The sequence below is a fragment of the Pelmatolapia mariae genome, linkage group LG14, assembly GCF_036321145.2.
Source record: "Pelmatolapia mariae isolate MD_Pm_ZW linkage group LG14, Pm_UMD_F_2, whole genome shotgun sequence".
In the NCBI taxonomy this organism is placed as follows: domain Eukaryota; kingdom Metazoa; phylum Chordata; class Actinopteri; order Cichliformes; family Cichlidae; genus Pelmatolapia; species Pelmatolapia mariae.
The window spans coordinates 32,725,790-32,748,219 of NC_086239.1; the positions used below are offsets into that span (position 1 = coordinate 32,725,790).

The window sequence follows — 22,430 nt, forward strand, 5'->3', positions numbered from 1 at the left end:
GTAGTAAGTCATAGGTAAAGCAGTGCAGCAGCCCAAATCTCTTTTAGTAAGGGTTGTTAGTTCCTTTTGATTTGTGTTTGGCTGCCTGTCACCAAAACCCATTCCCTGAAATCACATCACTATAATGGTCTAATCAGCACTTAACGACCCATGTTACATAAAATCAATGCACCCTTCCTTTTGAGAATGCAGAATATTTGGAGGGGCAGCTGAAGGCTTGTGAAAGAGGGCAGGGGAGGCTGTCAATAGGGTGCCGCAACCATTGGACAAGCATGCCTACTGAGAGCAGGGGATGCACTTGCCCTCCAAGTTCAGTGATCCTCCTGAGATCAAAGCTTTTACAGCAAAATCCTTTGTTTTGCTGACTAATCTTGTATTGATTTTAACAAGTTGTTAAGCTCTATTGCAGTTGTCAGACCGCTGCCAAACAACTCTTCTACCTGTAGAGGCTAAAAGAAGAAGGAGCTACAGTTCTAACAGGGAGAACTATTTAATTCTTTTCTTGTTATAGGAGGAATAGCGTTTTACTTTGCTTTTTCTCCCCTTTTCTTCTTATTTTTTTCCGTAGTTATGCAACAGTTTTAAAGTCATACCCATACTGTGTTTACCTAGTTTCGTGCATATATTGTTTTGTGGTTCTTGTGGGAGGATGAGAATCTGTGGAAATAAAAAATGCGACACCCCATCAAGTATCTCTCCCACGTGCAAGTTGTCACGGAAAAAAATTCAAATCAATCAGAGCTATGCACTGTGGGCACTGCAACCTCGCTGTTCCTGTTGACGCGGAGAAAACAGTTTTGGATGCAACCTGAACTGACTGTGCGCTGGACTATCCGCTGCCAACCAAAGCCAGCAGGTCCTTTGCATTGTGGTTGGTAGAACTGCAGAGAGAGCATAACAATGCCAGCTTGCTTTCATTTCAGTAGGCCTCGGAGCTGCAAATGAATAATATATTGGAAGCAACTCGGGGGTAAATGAATAAATCTACACTAGGTGGGGATTTTTAAAGGGAGAAGAAAATATCATAGAGCTACAGCACTACCTTGTGGTAGAGTAAGATATCGCGCGACATTACACTAAACGGAGACCAGTTCATTATTCTGACAGGAGGATACATACAGTTCATACAGTTAATTTTGGTGTATTGAAAGGGGCGGATTTTCACCGGGTTTCAAACCCAGATGCCAAAAATGACAAAAAAAAAAAAAAAAAAAAAAAAAAAGAGAAGCATTTTACATGCTTTTTGTCAATTAATCAAAAAATAGAATTGTTCTGCTTCCTGTTAAAATAAGGCCATGGACATAACTGCTCCATCCAGGCTGGAGATAATTAATATCAATGACCTTGCTAACGTTTCAAATGCATCATGTTGAGTTTAATGATGATATGTCATAAGCAGCCGGAGGTGGAGACACCCGGCTCTGGTCAGGGGCTCCAAAGCTGACAGGCGAGACCAGGTGAATAATAGTCCATAGCATCTTATTATATTGCTGGCGTGATCTGATTTACTCCAGCAGCAAATGGTGGGAAGAGACCCAGTGTCGTTGTGGGTATTGAATTAACGAGGTTTACGCGCAAATGAACCCCACACTGACGGCAGATACATCACAAAAGATTAAAGAACATTTCCACGTGGCTGTGATAGCTGTTCGGCTTGCTTCATTACACCCCTGACTCACTCCACATGTGTTCGCTTTACAGCCGAAAATGTTTTGGAAATTTTGGAAGTTAACGGGGTTGACTGACCTTTGCATGAAATCTTCTACCAATCTACCTGAAGAGAGATTTTTTTCCTTCTTTTTATTTTAGCTGGTAATGGGACATTTGACAAGTTTTTACATCCAAGATCACAAAATCCATCTACGCACTGTCATTACTGATATGGGGAGTAAGAGGGGCATTGCAGCAAAGGTTCTTACAAAGCTTTGAACAGTGTATAGTATTTTCATGATTTATGGTTCCCCCTGTTAAAAAAAAATAAAAATAAATAAATAAATACGACTAAACAATGTAAATTATACTGTTAATTTAAAAAAATCCAATGTTAATACAATGTCTATGAAAAAAAAAATAATCCCAACCCTCCTGGGTAATTTTTTTTTATATGTTCGTCTTTAAATAACACTACAACTCCCTGCAGCAAGAAACAGAAATGTGATTGGATTTTAATAAACCACGTGACTGGATTGGACGAATGGTGAAAGACCTAAACAGGAAGCGTTGCATTCAGTCTCAGACAGCGTGAAATCTGAAAGTCAACTCCAGACAAAATGCGGTGCGTCTAATACGCCTGTTAAATATATTGCCTTCTGAGTCTTCAGATTGTGATTGTAGCATGTTGTACTTTTAGCGGGTTCTGCGTCGGAAACAACAGCATTTGTCACAATGTTGCAGTCGGCAGCTAAAGTCCTTTCTTTTGCATCAGCCACCTCAGTATCTCGGGGAATAGCGACAGGTATTCGACATTATTGTAAGAATACACCAACTAAACTAAGAGTGTCCCAAGCGCTGTCTGGGGCAGAATTGGGATCTAACATCAAAGTTCAGGTAAGTTATGTTTATTGGTAACTGCGCTTATTTGTGCGATCAACCCTGCCGCAGGAACTTCAGCTCATTTGCAGCTTAACTCACAACAATGGTGGCTTGTTATATGTGATTGCTAAGAATCTGCTAAACAAATCTTGACCCTTATGGAAATTCTGCTGAAACTTGTAGGTAGTAAATAAATAACAATTTTTGTAAAAACCACTTCATGCTAATTTGCCCGAGTGCATGCGTGGAACTTAAGTAGCGACAAACTAAACTGGTATTTGTGAAAGTTAATCACTGCTAACCCTAAATATTTTTTTGCTGACTCCCAGCCATCACTAGCTGAAAATCTGTTACATCACCACATTATCATATTTTCACTATGCCGCTATGCGACTGTAGTAAAACATCTTGTTTTTCCTCTAAGTTACACTCAAAACAAATGTATTATTAGGTGGAGAGAAAGAGTCCATAAAAATAACTGTATAAACATAAATGAGCTGCGTTTTTGTAGCATCTTTCTAGTTTTATTGACCACTCACACATTCATAGAGGGTTTTCTTTTTACAATATGTTGCCCAAGGTCACTTCCACATATCGGATGTAAACAAAATCCACAAATAATGTGCTTAAGTGCAATATTATTAATTCATTATTCAATTTGATGATCTCAGAATTCCATTTGAAATGATCATGGTTATTGTTAGTACCAGTACATCACAACACCCATACCCTAATGCCTAATGCTGCACTTTCTCACTTACTTTCAAATAATATCGTACCACATTCTATGCATTTATGTGCCATGTTGAGAAAGAACAAGCAGTGAGTTCTCAAATTACCAACATCCTGATTATGTATTCAAAATGTGCACATTTTGTTTTACCAGATGGAATAGCTGAGTGTAGTTTGTTCTGTGTCTTTGTTTTAGGGATGGGTTCGCTCGGTTAGAGCTCAGAAAGCCAATGTCTTTCTCCATGTGAATGATGGGAGCTCCTTGCAGTCTTTGCAGGTTGTCGCAAGTTCAGAGCTGAGTGATCCGTAAGCATTTTGGCATTACTCCCTATAGACAATCCTTTGCCACAGAGTTTCTGACATGAAAAGTGCATGCTTAGAATATTCTTTTGTTTTTCTCACAAATTTAGGTTGCTCACATTTGGTAGTGCTGTTGAAGTCACGGGCATTCTTAAGAAAAGTCCACACCAAAAACAACCAGTTGAACTTGATGCTAAGCAAATCAGTGTAGTTGGAGAATGTAACCCTGTGGTAAGAACAAATTTCTCATACACATTTTGTAACTGTTTATACGGTTGCTATAGGAATCACAGTTTTATTGTATTTTGTTTTATATTCTTCTTTTTAAGGATTTTCCCTTTAAAATCAAAGAGCGACATGGCCTTGAGTATATTCGCCAATTTCCTCATCTCAGGTGCAGAACAAATGCTTTTAGCTCCCTGTTGAGGATACGAAGTGAGGCCACTGCAGCAATTCACTCATATTTCAAGGTGAGAACATCAGTGGAGAAGTTTCATAAAAAATGAGGAGCAAGAGTTTTTTTTTTTGTTTTGTTATTGTTTACCCTTTTTCCTCCAGGACAATGGCTTTGTAGAGATTAACACTCCAATCATCACGTCAAATGACTGCGAAGGGGCAGGGGAGCTCTTTCAGGTTGAGGTGAGCATCTAAACACACTAACAGCTCTGTTTTTTTAAAGTTAAAGCCCCGTGCTTTAGTCTGAGCAGATTGATGACACTGTTTGAAAACTTGAAATCCCCGCTTTTAACACAGCCATCAGGCCCAGATTATGCAGATGGAGAGAACTTTTTCTCTGTACCAGCCTACTTGACCGTGTCTGGACAACTTCATTTGGAAGTGGTGTCAGGGTGAGGTAAACTACAGAAAGTTGACAAATTACAGGAGAAATCAACTTGCTTTACGTTGTTGTCACATAACTATTGGATATTAAGTGCTTAATCGTTGTTTTTTTACTCTCATTTTACTTATGTAAATCAATTTCTGCACATTCTAAAGCTTACATATTCATATCAGTTGCATTCAGCTATGTACACTAAAGTATGTTTCTACTTATAACTCATATTCTTCTAGGGCTTTTTCTAAAGTCTATACATTTGGGCCAACTTTCCGTGCAGAGAACTCCCAAAGCAGACGCCACCTGGCTGAGTTTTACATGGTAGAGGCAGAGATCTCCTTCACACAGTCCTTAGAGGATCTCACTAAGGTTAGCTATGTCATATTTGATCTGTATTCGACCTCAGATACAAAATGCTATTTGTCAGTCAAACAGGACATTGGATAACATGGTTAAGCCTGTTAACTTTTTATTCTATACTACATATTTCTGTACTGGTTATAGATTAATTCGGCTTCCCTTATTTCAAATTCACAGATGTCTGCTGTTCTGTTTGTCAGTTTTTGTTTTAAAGTTTGCATCCTATATTAGGCCAAAGTCTAAAGACATGCTTGCTAGGTTAGTGGTTGTGATTTGAGGTAAATAAAGTGTTAAAATGGTATAGAATAAACCGCTGTATGCATGTGTGGTTAATTGTGGCTTGTAGTATTAAGTGTTCTGTGTGATCAGTAAGATTAGAAAAGCATCTAAAATAAACTGAACTGATGTCATCATATAATTTCTGTGTACTGAACTTCAAATTTTGCAAATTCCCCATGTGACTTTTAAAGTTGCCCTTGTGCACATTTGCCTGGGAAAGCTTTAATTATTAAACTTGGCCTGCTCCTTAGGTTATGGAGGACATGTTCAGATTTGCCACGGAGCATGTATTGGCTCACTGTGTGGAGGATGTGGATTTGTTTCACAAGCATGTGACTCCTGGGCACAGGGTAAGTCCTGAAGGACACTTGGGGACATAACCTGGCCAGCCATTACTCTGTCTGACTTCATTATTAGCTCAACTTACGGGTTTCCTCTTGCATTCATATATCTCAAGGACACTGTAGATGCAATGCTAAAGAATAGCTTTCCTGTGTAAGTCTATTCCTTTTCTGTATATCACATTTAAAAAGTGGATCACATAAATAGTATGGAGACAAAAGTTGAAGGAATATTTGATGTCTTTTCTAAGGATTACCTACAGAGAAGCTATAGACATCCTGCATCGCAGTTCAGAGAGATTTGCCTTCCCAACAGATGTGAGTGGCAATGATTACATTTTTATGTTGATATTGCAAACTAGATCTATTCCTCTACACTCTGCTTGCTAACAGCAAGTTTATTCCACACGGCTCTTCTTTTCTACAGTGGGGCTGTGACCTTAAGACAGAACACGAGAAGTACCTGGTGAAACACTGTGGCAACATTCCAGTCTTTGTCACTGATTATCCTTATGATCTGAAGCCTTTTTATGCAAGAGACAACCAGGATCATCCTGAGCGTACAGTAAGAGTCAGTTATACTGTATAACAGGGTGAATGAATGATCTAACCTCTCATTTCCTTCTTTGTAATGTCAGTTAGGGTATTTCAGTAATTTGCATATCTGAGCTGATTTTGACTGTTGTGCAGGCAGCTGCAGTGGACCTTCTTGTGCCAGGAGTTGGAGAGCTCTGTGGGGGCTCCCTAAGAGAGGAGAGGCTGAATCTGCTGAGTGCTCGGCTGGAAGAGTAAGAATTCATACTCCACGAGTATAGGAAGGCTTATGCTAAAAGATTTAGACTACATTTTTCAATTTATCCTCAGTTGCTTTAGAATTTTTCCTGAATGCATTCAGAGCAGTCATAATCCTGCCTGTGAGACTCTGGGCCAGCTGGTGCAGTTTAAGTCTTGCGGAGGCTGATTAAAATAAAGAAAATGCTCTATACCCCACCCCTCCCTCCCTTGTCTCTGACACATCTTGTTGTATCAGACTAGATGGGTTAGCATCTAGTTTGCATGGCTTAGTGTTTTACCTCACTGCCCATTAAAGATATTACACTGAAAAGAAACTTTTATTGCATGCTATTTCTGAAGTTTGATCATAAAGTTATATGACTCTGCCCATAAAAATCAAGATACCATACCTGATCTAAATTTGATTGATCTCCTGTCCAAGGTTGTGTCTGTGTTCAGTCCCTTTATACTTATGCATGCTGGATCTCCTCTGATATGGTAAAATGGTGACCTTTTAACTTGAATTTCATTTTTGGGAAGAGAACAAAGTTGCAGAGGGGCAAATCTGGCAAGTAGAGGTGAGCGAATATCGCTGCACCTGCGTTTCTGTGGCCAAACAAAATGTTTCATTGCACTATGTGAAGGTACATTATGGCATTGAAGTTGAAGTAATTTTAGCTGGATTTCCTCTCTCAGATGTCTCAGGATGTTACTGTAGAACTCTGCATTGCTATTCTGACCCTGGGGGAGGAATTCAGCTCGCACATGAATTAAAATAAAGAAATAAATCAAAAAACACCTTGCCTGCTCTCGCACTCTTGACCTAATAGATCATTTTCAGACATCGACACTGCATGCACATCCACTAAAATCTCCTGTGGGTCGCTGGGTCTTACCCAGAGATCTAGCTACCATTACAAATGAGGATCCTTGACATAAATGTTGTGTCACGGAAGTTGATGTTTGCACAAGTTTAAGGTTCATGTTGAAAATTCAGGTGCGCAGGTGGTCAGAACAGGACATCTAGGGAGCAATATAAAATTAGAAGCAGTGCTGCAAGTGGTCCAGAGTTTAACAAGAAGGTGACCTTGATGGGTGAGTTCAGACAGCTTTACATAAATTATTGTTTTTCTATTTTTATGGGTGGAGTCTTGTAACTTTTTAATCACATCTCTAGTAATTTATATAAAGGAATTTAGATGTTTGTAAACAAAAAAAGAAAATATTGTACTGTGCAAAATATGGAGCATTTGTGTGGCACTTTCATGCAGCAGTGGACAAAAACCAATGAAATCATGCATTTATTGTAGAACTTGATCTCATGTCAATTATTGTACTTTTTTCCAGGGCGGGATTAGAAGACGTCTATAGCTGGTAAAGTAATAATAGTAAAAACATCTGTATATTTATGATATTTTAATGGACATTAAAAGAAGTCTAAAAACACTTATGAATTTTGCAGGTATCTGGACTTGAGGCGTTTTGGCTCTGTCCCTCATGGCGGCTTTGGACTGGGATTTGAGCGATATTTGCAATGCATTCTTGGTGTCGACAACATAAAAGATGTCGTTCCTTTCCCAAGATTTTCTCATTCTTGTCTTCTGTGAAAAAACAATTCAAGCATTTTGGATGTGTTAAAGTTATGTAAGTCTGGAAAACATTAAATAAATGTAATATTCAGGATTGTTTTAATTTTGTTTATTTCTGTGTCTGCTTCTATAATGGGAATTGCTCATTGCCGGAATTTGAATTGATACATTTTAGTTTTCAGGGAATACTTGATGACATGAGCAATACTTCCTAATACTTCCTAGGGAAGTGTTACCTGGTTACTTTAATTTTCTGGTTCACTTTTCCAACGAGGTTGGTTTTAAGAGCAAGATGTTAACTTCCCACCAGATGGTGCCTTTTCCCATTTCAACTAGTGTGAAAATGCCAATTTTTTGTCAAGTTAAATTTGTTACATGAATCCATATTATCTGTTTTTCCAAAACGCAGAAAGTTAAGAAACTGCCTTCTGTCTGTCATAATATCGAACTATACTTGGATCACATTATGGGCTCATATAACACATTTTTTTATTATTATTATTATTTAGAGAAAATGATGTACGGGGTTTGAAATAATAGAAAATCGCTTCTAGATCTGCTCGTTGCGTTAGAGACAAATTGATTTTGTTTTATCTGGAGTCGCTTGGGGAGCTGTTTAGTAGCAGATCTTCCCCCATCCTGTTCATCCCAGTGCAGCCCATCCCTCTATTCACGGTGGGCGTGGTATCTAAGGAAAACAAACTGCAGACACCCTATGATACTTCCTCACCCTGCATCAGTTGAGTTTGGCCGCGGCTCCTCGTCAGCCGGTCGTGCGTAATTGCCTAAGAGCAGAATCGCACCGTTTTGCACGCCTCTTGTTTCACACGGTACCATTGGGAGCGACTGTCTAAATCTCCGACCATCACTACTTTGATTTTTATCAAATGGGGGGAGCAGACAGCAGCAGGGAGAGCCAAACCCCGACAGCACTTTGAACAGGCAAGCCCTAAGGAGCCATCATGTACTAGTGGCAAACCGCAGTTTCAGAGCGAGAAGAAGCAGCAGACACTGACAAACATGAGCGGCGGAGAAATCATCTTCCAAGGCTGGCTGAGAAAATCACCACCGGAGAAAAAACTCAGAAGATATGTAAGTGAATGCACTTCCGTTTAGTTTGTCTACGTTTAGAAGTTTGATCGGTACAGAAGTTACCCGATTTGTCTGCTTTCTCACTCTGCCAAAGTGACTCTTTGTGTTCATGTCATTTGATATTAACTGCTGTCAAACTTGTATGGTTTACTTGTAGCCGGTGCATCCTTTTTCTAACTCGTAAAGATCTCATAAAGGCAGTTTAGTTACAGCATCACGCCCGCATAATAAAAGAAACGACTAATATACAACAACAAAAAATGATAATAAATTCAAAAAGGTCCCTGGGTTTAATCCGATTGCACAGTGAACAAACGAATGTTTGTAAAGATTACTGATCTTTGGTGGTCTATAATGTAAGCCTGAAGGCAGAACAGTGAATACAGAGCGTGTAAAGGGCAAAGTTTTAAAACCTTCATGTCCCACACATGAGACAGTATTCTGTGTTTCCTGTGATCTTTTCACTCTTTCTGACTGTACAGTTGTGTGTGTGTGTGTGTGTGTGCGCGCGCGCGCATCTAACATAGATATAGACAAACCAAAACAAGAGGATACTGAGCATTACATTATTGATTCTATGCAGGATTTATTGAACCATCCCATCAAGGTCCACTTGATATTAAACCCTCACTTAACTGCTTCTGTATTGCGAACAGCAGACAATTTGCAATATTTTAGAAAACTAACATCATTTAGTAAAAAATGGTGATGGAAATTGTGCTTTAGTCTTATAGTCCTAATTTTGATGTGGAGTCCACTAAAATCATGAAATGACAGCAGATTTTACATGAAAGGCCACCCGCTGGGATGTATGATAATAACATGGAAGTAAGCCTGTGCAATAGATGACAGCTGTCTATAATTTTGGCTAAAGAGCTGAGATGCACGCAAACTGTCGTTTGGTTTTATCCAAATATGATGAGGTAATGTCTAATCAACAACTGATGTGACCAGTTTTCATCCTAGCCAAGTCAACTAATGTCACAACACTTGAGTGCTTTGATAAGTCTATATAAGCCAAAGCTGCTGGTCTCTTGCTGGATGCTAGGCAGGGGAATGGCTACAAATCAGATAATAGGATTTATGAAGGCAGATAGAGCCATGAGACAATCTCCTATAAATACAGCTGTCCACTGTTTTTGTATGGTGTAGCGTTACCAGGCCTCTCCGTGTTCCTGCTAGCTGATTTTGCCATGATGTCATCTCTCTGTTTCATCTGGAAATCCATCCTTGAATGTCTTCAGATGCTGTCCGGTCATTTACTCATTGTCTTCCACTTAAAGCTGGCTAATGTTTACACAGAGACCACCATGGACAGTATGGAACGGCAGCTGCAATACTACAGAGGAAAAAAATTTGCTTGGTTACAGTACTATATAAACAACCAGAGAGAGAGAAAAAAAACTCTCAAGGCAAGATAGAGCCCACATAATGGACTGCAAGCAAGAAAGCAGGGAGCAGCCTCGGAGCCCTTCTCACACTGCTTCTCACCCTGAAAAATAACTTATAAACAACTACACAAACACTGTTTCAGCCAGAAAACAGAGTCATGAGATGGAGTGTCCAGAACAGGCAGACTTGTGAATGCGATCATCTGTCCATCTGACATTCCTTCCACTTAAAGTCAGGCTATATGGACAATCAGGGCCATTTATTTACCAGTATTGCTGTCATCTGATGCAATTACGTGAATGTAGCGGGATATTTTCAGATACAATACTCCAGACATTCCTGAAGGTGTGCTGTGCTTGAGAACGTGGTAGCAACTTTGATTGGTCAGTAGAAGAGGTGAAAGGAATGTGTTGTTTTAGAGCTGTAACTGCCATGTTTTATGTTAAAATGTTCAGTTCAGTCGTGCCAATCAGAGGGGATTATTTATGAAAATATATCTTAATCCTTAACAACAACTTCCCTGTCAATATTCAACCATTTGTACCACCGTGCCCTTCCCAAACCAGCTGAGGCCTGTGTTTGTTAATCAGTAGTTAGCTGATGAAATAGTTGGTCATTGTATTTATCGTCTCCCGCGACCTTCCACAGATGATTTCTGAAAATATGCCACATAGCTCGTTTAGTGCAGTGTAGAATCTGCTCCAGTGTGGGGCGAGAGTAAAAACTGGTACTACCACTGCAGGCCTGACATGCAAATCATGTGCAAAGCAAAACACTGCCAGTTAAAGCATGGATGCAACTAGTGGAGAAGACAGGAGACAGCATGTTTATGCAATGTAATGACTAGTCATAGTTTAAGGTTTTCTAATTGTAGATGTGAATCACTCGCCACAGTGACTTACTTACTGTACAACAGCTCCTCACTTGACAAATGCAGCCCCTCTCAAACATGTGACAGTGGCTTTGCAGACCTTGTGGTTAATTTTCACTTCTTTCCCACCAAAAAAGTCATGGTCTAAATGTAAATCACTTGGTTGGAGTTTATCGCCTCTTTGGGGCTGATTGAGGTTCCAGAGGTGGGCAGTGTTTTAATGCTGGGGGTGGGAGTGGCCCAGCTGCTTTTTTTGAACAACGTCCAGAATAAGCAGAAAGAACATGAAAACAACTGACGAATCCAGTGTGTTCCCAGTTCCTCTTGCATAGTTCGGCTGAGGTAATTTTTACTCATCACTCGTGGTCAGACAGTGAGCTTAATCATGTCTGCTATATGAAGCTGCAAACAATCTTCTACGTGTCGCTACTGTGTACTAAACAATCTTCCCATTATAAAATCAATACATTGCAAATAATAACACTATAGTTTGCACTAGTTTTTCTTGGCTTGTTGTAAAGAAGAAAAAAAAAATCTTCTTTGCCTTCTTCCTCATTAGTTTCTTCCTAAATAGATACTTTCAGTATTGACATATGTCATGATAAGTTGTCTATATTAATCATGCACAGTGTGACTCACACTGCATATATTAAATACTGTCTTTCTTGCTCTCTGGCTGATCAAGCTGCTGTTTGCTAAACTCTCCCCATCTGTCCGTTGTTGTATCTGACATCACAGACGTGTTTGTTCAAATACTGTAAAGCGCTGCTACATTCCAGACAGATCATATCGGCAAGGTGATATCTTTTGCGTCTTCTTTCTCCCGCTTGCCCTTTTAAAAGGCCGTGCACTTTTCCCTAGTGGATGGCACGCTGGAGAAGAGAGGAAGAGAGATGAGGGGAGTCGGTGAGGTTTAAAGGCAGGCATAGCAGAGCGGGAGCCTGTGTCCCACTGTCAGCTGCCGGGTCTGCTGTTGTTTTGCAGAGGGGCTTTGGGAAGTCCTTGCCCTTAGAGGTCAACTCCAAACACCTCCCAGTTCCTGCTTTGACAGACAACCAGCACTCCACAGACATTTTCCTTGTTCCATCTCATCTGTGGGCCTTTCCCCCACAACACTGGGGTGGCTTTAAGTGACACTATTGATATCTAATGATTTTTTTTTTTTTTTTGCTAAAATCATTAGATATGTTCACTTAAAAGAATTCTTGTGTTTGACCTGTGCATTTTTGTGTTGCTTTATAATCTGTTCATTATTTTTAGTTTTGCTTGGTGGGTTATACTGATTGTTCTTTTATATATTTTGTCTGGTGTTCTTTCATTGGCAGTCCATTAAATGAAGTGAATGCAGATTATAAATATATATTTATTTTTTCATGGTCTGATTTGAAACTTTGTTATGCCATACTCTGCTTTGCCATGAACTCGTTGTGTTTTTGGTGCGAAATGTAATTCTACCAATAGCAGATGCCAGACTTCCTTTGGATGGTACCTGCAGGAAGTATTGCAAAAAGTCCCATGACAGGAATAGTAATTAAATTGGTGAGTCGTACATAAATGCGTTTCCATTTATGAAAGCCTTAAGAGCCGAGCTCAAAATAGTGTCCTTCTGAAGGAAATTAGAGCCTATTGATTTTTTTTCTTTTGTGATTTGGACTAATAGTGAGATCGTTTATGCTTTTTTGATGACATTTAAGAAAGCGTACATGGTTTAATATAATGGTGCTTCCAATAAAAATGAGTCAGACTACAACAACTTTGATCATAAACAGCTGATCTAAACAACTCCCGTGGTTATTCTGTTTTCATTTTTGACCCAAGTGGTAAAAGCAGTCTAGGAAAAAATGCACTGATGTCATCTGCAAGTTGTGCATGCATAAACTTTATGCTGGTTAGTTTCATGTTCACCCACGTGTGGAGTTTTTTCTTCATTTAGAGGAATCTAGTTTCTGTACTGATTGAATCCAAATGTAGAATAATTGACACAAATCACGCGTTTAGTTCAAACTTAGATGTCATATGACTATCATTAGATCGTCCTCTTGAAGCAAGTGAACTGTCATGCTGTTGTCACCAGCAAACGGAGGGATACATCTAAGTATAATTCAAGTTACGCCCACAAGTTAGAATATTTTTAACATTCAGTGAAATGATCTGATTATCAATACCACAAACTGAGATTAAGGTAGGATGGGAAAATGTGTATTTCTAGCATACATTTGAGTCAGCAAGCAAATAAGTAGGTGGTTGTTTTTTTGTTTTTTTTTGTTTTTTTTAATAACAGCAGCTTGTTTTTCATATTATCACACTTCTTTGGATGTTCATCAAACTGTGGGATCTTAAAGGTGTCGTTCACTGAAATTTCAATATGAAATATCTTTGAGAAATTAGTGTGGTTGATAGTTCGAATGAGCTTCGAGGAATGCACCCATGTGTGGAAAAAAAAGGTGGGAGGGCACTGGCCAAACTGTTTTACCAGTTAAGAAAGTTTTGTAAGGGTTGTTAATGTGTTTATACCATGAAATATAAGTGTAGTAAATGCTTTAAATATGCCAAAACACAGACTGTTGTGTCTCTGTTTTATGTGAATCTCATTGCCTTTCGGCAGTACTTTGTAGGAGTTGGAAATGTAAAAACAAAGTGACTTTTGGTTGAGGTTGTGGTGCAGGCAGTTGTGGCAGTCATAATGAAAACAGTGACAAGCACGCATATGTTTCTGTATATGGCATTGGTAAATATTTTGCTTGAGGACATTGTAATACACTGGAAAAAACAAGTGTTTTGTCTTATATTTATGTATTTTTCCATGAAATGATAAGATCACATGTTCTAATTCTGGCTACTTGTATGGGGGAGTTTAACACGTTTTATTGATAACAATGCTTTTTTAATAATAGATGATTTTCACATCATTCTAAGTCACATGCTAAAAGAGTTAAAGACAGAAAGACAAAATATTAATATGTGAATAAATCAATTAAGCTTAAGCTTTTTCTAATACAAGCTTTTACATCATCATCGCTACATTCGTACCTCACTTAGGCATTTCTTTCATACGAACATCTAGACACGGATGAGTCATTGCATGCCAGTTATAGGAACTGAAATTTCCAACAACTGAGTTTAGATAAGAATAAACTAATGAGTAATGTTTGTAACCAGTGTATAAATATAGACTTCTAGGGCACTACACCACAGAGCTACCATTAAAACCTGATCCCTAATATTTTCTAGATCTCCTTCGTGCTGCCAAAAAAGCTTTAATCAGTTGAGACATGGACATGTGTCTCCTGGGAATACCCTGTGGTGTCTGGCGCAGGGACATTGACTGCCGGTTATGTTATGCTTCCACAGTTTGGGCCTGTTCAGGTGCATTAGCTGATGCTCGATTGGATTGAGATCTTGGAATCTGGAGGCTTGGTCGATACCCCCTCCCTGAGCTCGTTCTGTTTTGTTTTTGATGGGGCAGTTAATTCTGAATGTCTCCTCTTATTATCTTTAGTTGGGCATTTTGTTGAAAAATTCAGAAATTGTATTTATTTGTTATGTCGGTGTTGCCGAAAACATGTTTTTGGTTCCCACTGGTTCCGTTTCTTGTTCATGCTTACGCAAAAGACGGCGTGGATAATGATATGACGTCCATGACAACTCTGTGACGTGCTGTCCAGTCACAGGAGCATGTTCAGTCGGAGGCTGAGATTACCTAAATGCACCACTAAACGACACAGGAAATCATTCCTGCCAGTAGCTATCTCCCTGTACAACGTCTCCATCTAATGCACAGTGCACAGTGCAATAGTTACACCCTTTTGCACATCATCTACAGTGAAAATAACAGTTTTACAGTTTTCTATATATATATTTAATTTCTTTAATATTCTGCATATTTATAATTAAGCTATGTGTATATATTAGAGCTATTTCTTATTTTTGTGACTTTTTAATATGTTGTATTATGTAATTCTGTTCAGTCTGTTACTGGAGCAGCTGTAACCACATGATTTCTTTAGGGATCTTCACCATGATTATTTCTGGCACAAAAAAACTCAAGATGATAAAGCAAATGTTAAGTATTTAGCACCTAACTTTAAATAATATATGTCTTTTAATACAGTCATTGATAGCTCTGGATCAGGTCTGTCGCTGATTTGCTGTTGCTGGACCCAGAAACCTGCCAAGTGTTTATTTTATTTTTGTCTGTTTTCGTCTCTCTGTGCTTTTCTTTTCTCTCTTCACTTTCCCAACTGGTCCAGGCAGAGGGCCACCTCTCTGGGTCTGGCTCTGCTGGAGGTCTCTTCATGTGAGAGGAAAAATTTCTCCCCACAGTCATTGTGCTTGCTCAGAGGGACTCATTGATTTTCTCTGTGTAATATTGGGGAGGGGGGTTTACCTAATAATGTAAAGTTAGGTGGGATGTTGGGAATTAGTGCCTTGTAAATCTAATTTAACAACTACATTTATTCATTTTAAGTTGTAAAATGTTCATTAAATGTGCCACTTATTAAATGTACTACATTGGTGTCTCTTTAAATTATAGCTTAATTAATAGTATTTTGCAAATCATCTGTCTGCTTCCTTAAGTAAAGTTCATATTCAGGTTTTGTCCAGTCTTAAAGGTTATTTCTCCCAAATTTAAAAATACAAACGCTATTTCACACCACGAATTATAGCAACACGGCAAAGTGGCTGTATATTTTTGATTGATACAAAAAAGAAATTCTTACCATTAAGGCAAAAGAAGTCAGTTGTGTGCTGGACCATGAAAACTGAGCACATAAAAATAATAAAAGAACTTGTAAAACTTGTAAAAATGTACATTTTTTGTTGGTCATTAAAAAGCAGCATCATGAAATTAAAATGCAAATTTATTTGATCATCTTATTCTCAAACAAAACAAAAAAAAAATACATCTATATTGTGTTACACAAAACTTTCAGTAAGACCTTGACAAAAACGTCAGTGGCTGACTTCAGTGATGCACATGGCCTCATAGACATGTAGCTTGCGAATCCATTTTAGTGATTCTCCAACAAAAACCTCACTGTGGTCAGAGTTTCTCCTTGTATGTAAATGTTTCTGCTCACAGGACCACTTCCATTCCAGAGGTGTCTAATTCACTATATATAAGATATATAAAACCACCTTGCAAGGAATTAGAAAGATCAGGAGATGTTCACAGCACATTCACGTAGACGTGTGCAAGCTGACGCAGATGGTAGAGGAAGCAACACAAAGAGTTCTGATTAAAGATAATGCTTCCCGTTAGTTAAACTGTCAGGGTGGGCTCATCTAAATAAGCCCAGCCTTTTTCTGATACGGAGACATGGCGAGCGATTACTCATTTTCATAATGATGCAACTGTTCAACCATCAATTGAGGCTGATTATATCTACTGAGAGCTTTTTAGAGGTTGTTTTTCAAAGGCTGTGTTGCAGATTTTGCAGATCATCGCCCCGTAAAGCGAGTGAATGAGAGCAGTAGGTACCAAATGTTGCATCTTTCTTGATCATCGTCACACCTGTGCGATGAGGCTGTCTGTCATAGTGATGTGATGGTGTGGTATTTGGAATCCTATTTGCTAAAATGTTATGAAAGCTCAAAGGTATGAGGCTCTACTCTGCATATGAAGTTGTGTTCAGAGGACCTAGTCTGTATTTGCAGTCTCTAGCTCACCTCTGACCTTTTTTATTAACTTACAAGAATTTATGGGCATGTTTAGGTCTTATCTTTATGTGTTATGTATTCCAGCTGCTGTCCTTCCGAGGCTAGTGTTTTGACTATTGGGAAACATGAGTGGTTTGATTTAAATTGCAGGAGTGCTCTAATGCATTTGCTATATTCCCCAGTAGTTTATACTCACAGAAACTCTTCTGTTTAACATTTTTTCATGTTTACCTTACTGGGCACAAGACCGGGACAAAGCTGCGTCCCACTCTTCTCCACTCAGTAAATGTAGCGGCTAACGATGCATACTGTTGGCACATTTTGTTTGTAACCTGAATTTATTGCAAGTGCTCCAGAATGTCTTTTATAAACTTTGTCTGCTTAACATCTTACTCAGAGCCAATGTAGAACCCTATGTGAACTCTACAGCTTCCAAAGAACCATTTGTGGCTTATGTAAGATTATATAAATGGATGTCGTATAGATAAATACAGATAAATTGTACCTTTTAAGCACAGATAAGACAAACTTACTTTTAGTGGATTATCATTCTCCTCTCTTGCAGATTGAGTATCTCATTGTTTTGTTTTCTAGGAGTTTTCAAGAATAATTCAGATTACACTGTGTTTTTGTGCTGTGTAGATGGCCGTGTGATATTCTTCAGCTTAATCTCGATCACATTCTCTCACTTGCTCAAACTCCAGCCTGCTCCTACATTGTGTTGTTATGTGTGAGCTGCTATTGATTGGGACTAGATAATCAGGGCTCTGTTGTCATTGTGTATCCAGCTTTGTCTCCTCTCGCAAAAACTGGAATCACAAGTGTTTAGGCATTTACTCACAGAGTCACGGTCATTTTAACCATTGTCCTTCCTAATTCACATGTTGCAAAGTCATCCTCACTGTTGTTCTTTTGTTGAAAGATTTTTCTTTTAAACCATAATCAAGCAGCATATGACAGGCACAAAAATTAAAGTATTATGTATTAAATATTCCTCCTTCATTTCACTGTTATAGGATAAATATGTTTTTTTTGTAGGAGGGCTACTATAATTGACAGTTGCTTAGGATGAGTGAAATGGAAAGCTACATCATGCTAACACTGTATGAGCACTCCTTGTTGCCTAGTATTATTAATAAATTTCACAAATAAATTTTCATGGGAGGTAAAAGTGACCAGCGAATCCTGTTTATCACTTTTTACTTTACTTCACTGGCAATGAGCAAGCACCTGTGAAGTAAAGTAAAGCCGTCTCACAGGTGTTTTTAGTGTGTGAGCGCTATTAAACAAGGGCACGCCGGCCGAGGTGTCCAATTCAGCTTAAACCAAGTAAAGATGACATGATGTAATTCCCTTTTCCACAATGTGACCATAATAAAAGCTGGTAGTAGATTAGAAAATGTACACAAAGACACACAGGGTGATTACAGAGGGTCTGCTGCAGCTCTACAGTGCCAGTGTTTGTGCAGCTGTGTAGTGTGTGTGTGTGTACTACAGCATCCGGTAAACCAGAGGAGGTACAGTCAAAGAAACACAACCTGTTGTCTCTTCTTTCACTCCTTGAATAGTACCAGATGTAAACAAGACTATTCTAACCCCTAGCTTGGATAGCATAGTTTGTCATGACTGTTTGCTCATGCACATTTAAAAACATGTTGACTGATGTATTCCATCCAGCCTGTTGACACAGCCTACTACTAACCACACACTATGTATTGCCCTAGTGTTGTAAAAGGCACACCTTAGATAATTGTTTAGGCCACGGCCATCTCCAAGTTCATTAGACTGTGTAATTGGCACTGTGAGGCTCTATTTGTTCACGTACATCAGACAGAACCTGTTTTTACTGTGTTTTACAGTAGACGAGCCACTACAATACATTTTTGGATGACACTGTATTTATGATGCTAAGTTTGATATAAAACACATACCAGATAACTGTGTCCTTCTATTTCTGTGAAGTGGGAGCTTATTTCTGAGTTGGTTTGTTTTCCTACACAATTGGTTTCAAAGTCTGCCAAAAAAAACATCCTAAATAACAAAAGGAGCCGGCAATATTAGCTAGTTTTAGTCCTATTTTTAGATGCAACCACAGTCATAGAATTGTTTTGTATGGTTTTGGTATTGAGTGTTTTCCTTCCTATCCATCTACAGTACATGCACACATTGTCTTTTGTATGTCGCTGCTGTTTCTGTATCTGTAGCCGGCTGCCATCGGCACAGGACAAACGACACTGCTGAAACAAGGTAATATCAAGCTTTTATTGGATGATTGAATAATGATGATTGAATTCTTGGAAACCTTAAAGTGCCCTTATGGGGGGGAGGGGGACATTTTTGTGTTGTGCTTTACACAGAACTGTTGTCTAGTACATGGGAGATGCCACATGTCCTGTATAGTTTGCAGTACATTGCTCAGACAATGGTGCAACTCTCTGTCACCATGTTAGTTTTGAGTGTGATCAGTTGCCTGGCCTAGAGCTCTCTCACTGGTCCCATGAACTACCCAGTCTAGCTGTTAACAAGGGCATTATTTCTGTGCTGAGACCCCCCCCCCCCTTTTTTTTTTTTTTTGCTAAACACTGATGCAGCTTAAACACATCTCTCATCCAGCTTAGAGAGATGGGAGAATACAGACTACTTTTACAGCTTCAGCCCTTGTTTCCCACTACTTACAGTGTGATTGATGTGCTTAGACATGCTCTGTAGTACAGGCAGTGGGGTGGGTATGCTCGTTTCCTTGTGTCTTACTCTCTTATGATTCAGTTCACTGGGAAAGAGGCTACAGTGCCAGTTGCATTATTAAGATAATATTGCATTTCTTGGGAAGCTTAACATGACGTGTAACTGTTGTTTTTAGTCTTCCCTTTTATTTTATGCGAGTTGTGATTTGTTTGTAAGCAACAGCTTCATTTCCCAACAACTGAGTAATGTTCTTATTAGCATAAAGATTTCTAGATAAATTGTCTTCACTCTGTTGTTGAGAGCTGTCCTGTTTTAATGTGCTGGTTGCAACCGAGGGATACCAGGAATAACCCAACTGGGTTGCACTGACCTTTTGAAACTGGGCAGTTCTCCAGGTCTCAATTAAGTGATGCTCTGTCTTTCCAGAAAAGGCAAAAATATTTAAATGGGGTTCGCAAGAGTTATGGAGATTTTTTTAATGCACTGTAATAGCATTGAATCAAAGAGCTTTGCGGAACTTTGTTTTTGTTTGTGGTTTTTTTTTTCTTTAAATGGTGCTCTGCTTGGTTCTTTTGGAGGAATGTGATGACTCCCCTGTGTTTCTATTTCTGTGAAATAAGTTCATACGCCAACAGAAACATTTAGGTGAGAATTTGAGGAGTATCACTGCTGACAGTTTCCACACAACCTTTGTTATTATTATCAGTATCAGTAAACATTAAAAAAACATCTCATAGCAAGAAATGACCTAATACATGTTTCACAGCATTACATTTCACGAAGATGCTGCTGATTATGTTGTTCACACTTCTTTCTACTTCCTGAATTTGGGGTTAGTGGTACAGCAGCACAGCTGTACTATCAAGACTATTAAGATAATACTGCCTACAGCTTTTATCAGTTTATCAGTCTGAAAGAAAATAAACAGACAGTATTGCAAACTAGTACCTCAGGAGAACTTCAGTTAGACGCCGAATATAAGATAACAATCTGCACTTCCTGGAAAAAAACAGAAAAGAGTATGTGTTCAACAAAGAATGTCAAAATAACCATTGGTATGATGACGCTTGTCTCAGAAAGTGAATTATAACGTGTCATTCCTCATGTACTTTATCGTGTGTTAAACCACTGTTTAACACATTATTTTGTGAAACATTTTAGAGAGTACATATTATTAAAAAAAATGGGAACAGCTCACAGCAAATTCATAAAATAGCAAATCTAAGTGATGCATTTGGTTAAATCTCTTTAGAAAGATATATCTTTGAAATAAATTTGGAGGTGTCAGTTGTGCATCTGATCAAAGAAAGGTAGTATGACTATGCTCTAGGAAGATCATGACACAAATGTAGTAGGTGGAACCAATAAGCGTAGAATTATACAGTTCTCAATACTCATTTTGATACCACAACAAAATTATTATTATCCCATGTGCTTAAAAATGTATTTATTTAAAGTGTTAACATTATACTTTGTTGAGAGGGCACAGAATGAAATATTGGCCTACTAATGTTACTACAAGGTGTGATATTAGTTACATTACATAAGGTTAAGCATTTAGCTGTTGCAAACATTTTAGCCTATGGGACATACTTCATTTCACGGTGGTAATGTCAAAGTAGGATAATACTTTAGTTGTTGTTACTGAAACTCATCCACCTTGAACTGTTTGAGCGGATCTGGGTCCTGGTGTTTTTGGTGCTTTGCTAAATTAGTAGTACTTTCTCTCTTGGTCTAAAAAGCTTGATAACATTGGTTACCTTTTGCAAGTCAGTTATCACCCCATGGCCATTTTCCTCAAACACAAAGTACTTCAATACCTGACTGTGTCTTACTTTCAGTGAGTTGGGGTGGAGGTAGTGGAACAGCTGCACTAGCTGCTATTTTCTACATGTAGCTTTGGTTGTGCCTTTTGAAGTTTTTTTTTCCTACTTTGTGGGCGTGCTTCTGGTTTTTCAGCATCTAAGCTTTTTGGCTAAAGGTGCTAAATGGCATCAAGAACATGCAGCCTGCTTTAACGCCTCTTAGAGAAGTCGAGAAGGAATATCATGTTGGATTTTTTCCAGGTCTCTCAAAGGGCCTGTGATTGATTGTTCGTCTTAGTAGTATTCAGTCTAGGTCGTTTTGTTGGACCAGGCATGTAGGCCGGCATTGCAGCAGCTCTCTCCTAAGTTTTACTTTTCAGTGGCAACCACCTTTTCATAAAACTAACAGGTCTAATCTCTTTATGAGTCCCTGTTGCTATCCATACATGTATTCTTTTTTCTCTCTTTATTTCTCACACCACCAAAATGCTTAACTACTTTATGCTTTTTTTTGCTTTTTAATTTTGCTATCCAGAATGTAGGAGGCGTCTTCCATCTTGGAGATAAGGATTTGGGCATTTGAGGCTTGTTTTCATGGGCAGGGTAAAGATATCAAAGCTATTTGATCCATTAATTTGACCTCTGCATCACAGAAGTAATGGTCTTACTAAATAAAACATTTAGCATACTTATTTTCCAAGGAGGTTAGGAATCTCTCTGAAAGGCACTAGAGACATCAGTACAATCCATTTTTCTGCCGTGTGTGTGTGTGTTTGGGGGGAGGTGTTAGCCTTGCGGCAGTGTCTGTGTTGATGGAGAGAGAGAGAGTGCCTGCAGAATCCTGTGTGTCAGCAGCCTGAACGTGAGACATTGCCTTGCAGAAGTGCATCATGGCAAATGTCCAAAAGTCTCCCCCTACTCTCCCCAACCCTCCTTTACTCCTCCTTTGCCTTCCTGGTCTATCTTCCTCTTTTGTTTCTGAACATAGAGAACACAGAGTCCCTTTAGACAGCCACTGGAAAACTACATTGAACTGTTGTATCGTTCTTCCTTTACTCGTTTCCATTTGATACATACAACAATGTTAATGGTGTGAAATGTGTGACATTGTAGTTCTCTTGTTATTATAGCTGTTTACATGATCAAATATGAACCTTTTGCTGCTTTTTGTGTGGTTACGAT

The 22,430-nt window shown here is 38.8% G+C and overlaps 2 protein-coding genes across 3 annotated transcripts in view; both read left to right on the forward strand.

Annotated features, from left to right (window-relative positions):
• The first annotated feature begins 2,219 nt into the window (after positions 1 to 2,219).
• On the forward strand, positions 2,220 to 7,827 carry nars2 (asparaginyl-tRNA synthetase 2, mitochondrial). Its single transcript, XM_063493257.1, has 14 exons — positions 2,220 to 2,547; positions 3,461 to 3,570; positions 3,675 to 3,795; positions 3,894 to 4,034; positions 4,123 to 4,203; positions 4,318 to 4,412; positions 4,636 to 4,768; positions 5,290 to 5,388; positions 5,496 to 5,533; positions 5,631 to 5,697; positions 5,807 to 5,944; positions 6,070 to 6,167; positions 7,501 to 7,527; positions 7,616 to 7,827. Exons 1-14 carry the CDS (start codon positions 2,386 to 2,388, stop codon positions 7,758 to 7,760), a joined length of 1,455 nt encoding a protein of 484 aa, XP_063349327.1. The 5' UTR covers positions 2,220 to 2,385; the 3' UTR covers positions 7,761 to 7,827.
• A 660-nt stretch (positions 7,828 to 8,487) lies between these two features.
• gab2 (GRB2-associated binding protein 2) overlaps positions 8,488 to 22,430 on the forward strand; it is a 34,376-nt gene continuing 20,433 nt past the window's right edge. For both annotated transcript variants that reach the window (XM_063493861.1, XM_063493862.1), the window contains exon 1: positions 8,488 to 8,834. In XM_063493861.1, the coding sequence (XP_063349931.1) occupies positions 8,763 to 8,834 (72 nt within the window). In that variant the 5' untranslated portion in view covers positions 8,488 to 8,762. The remainder of the gene's footprint in view (positions 8,835 to 22,430) is intronic.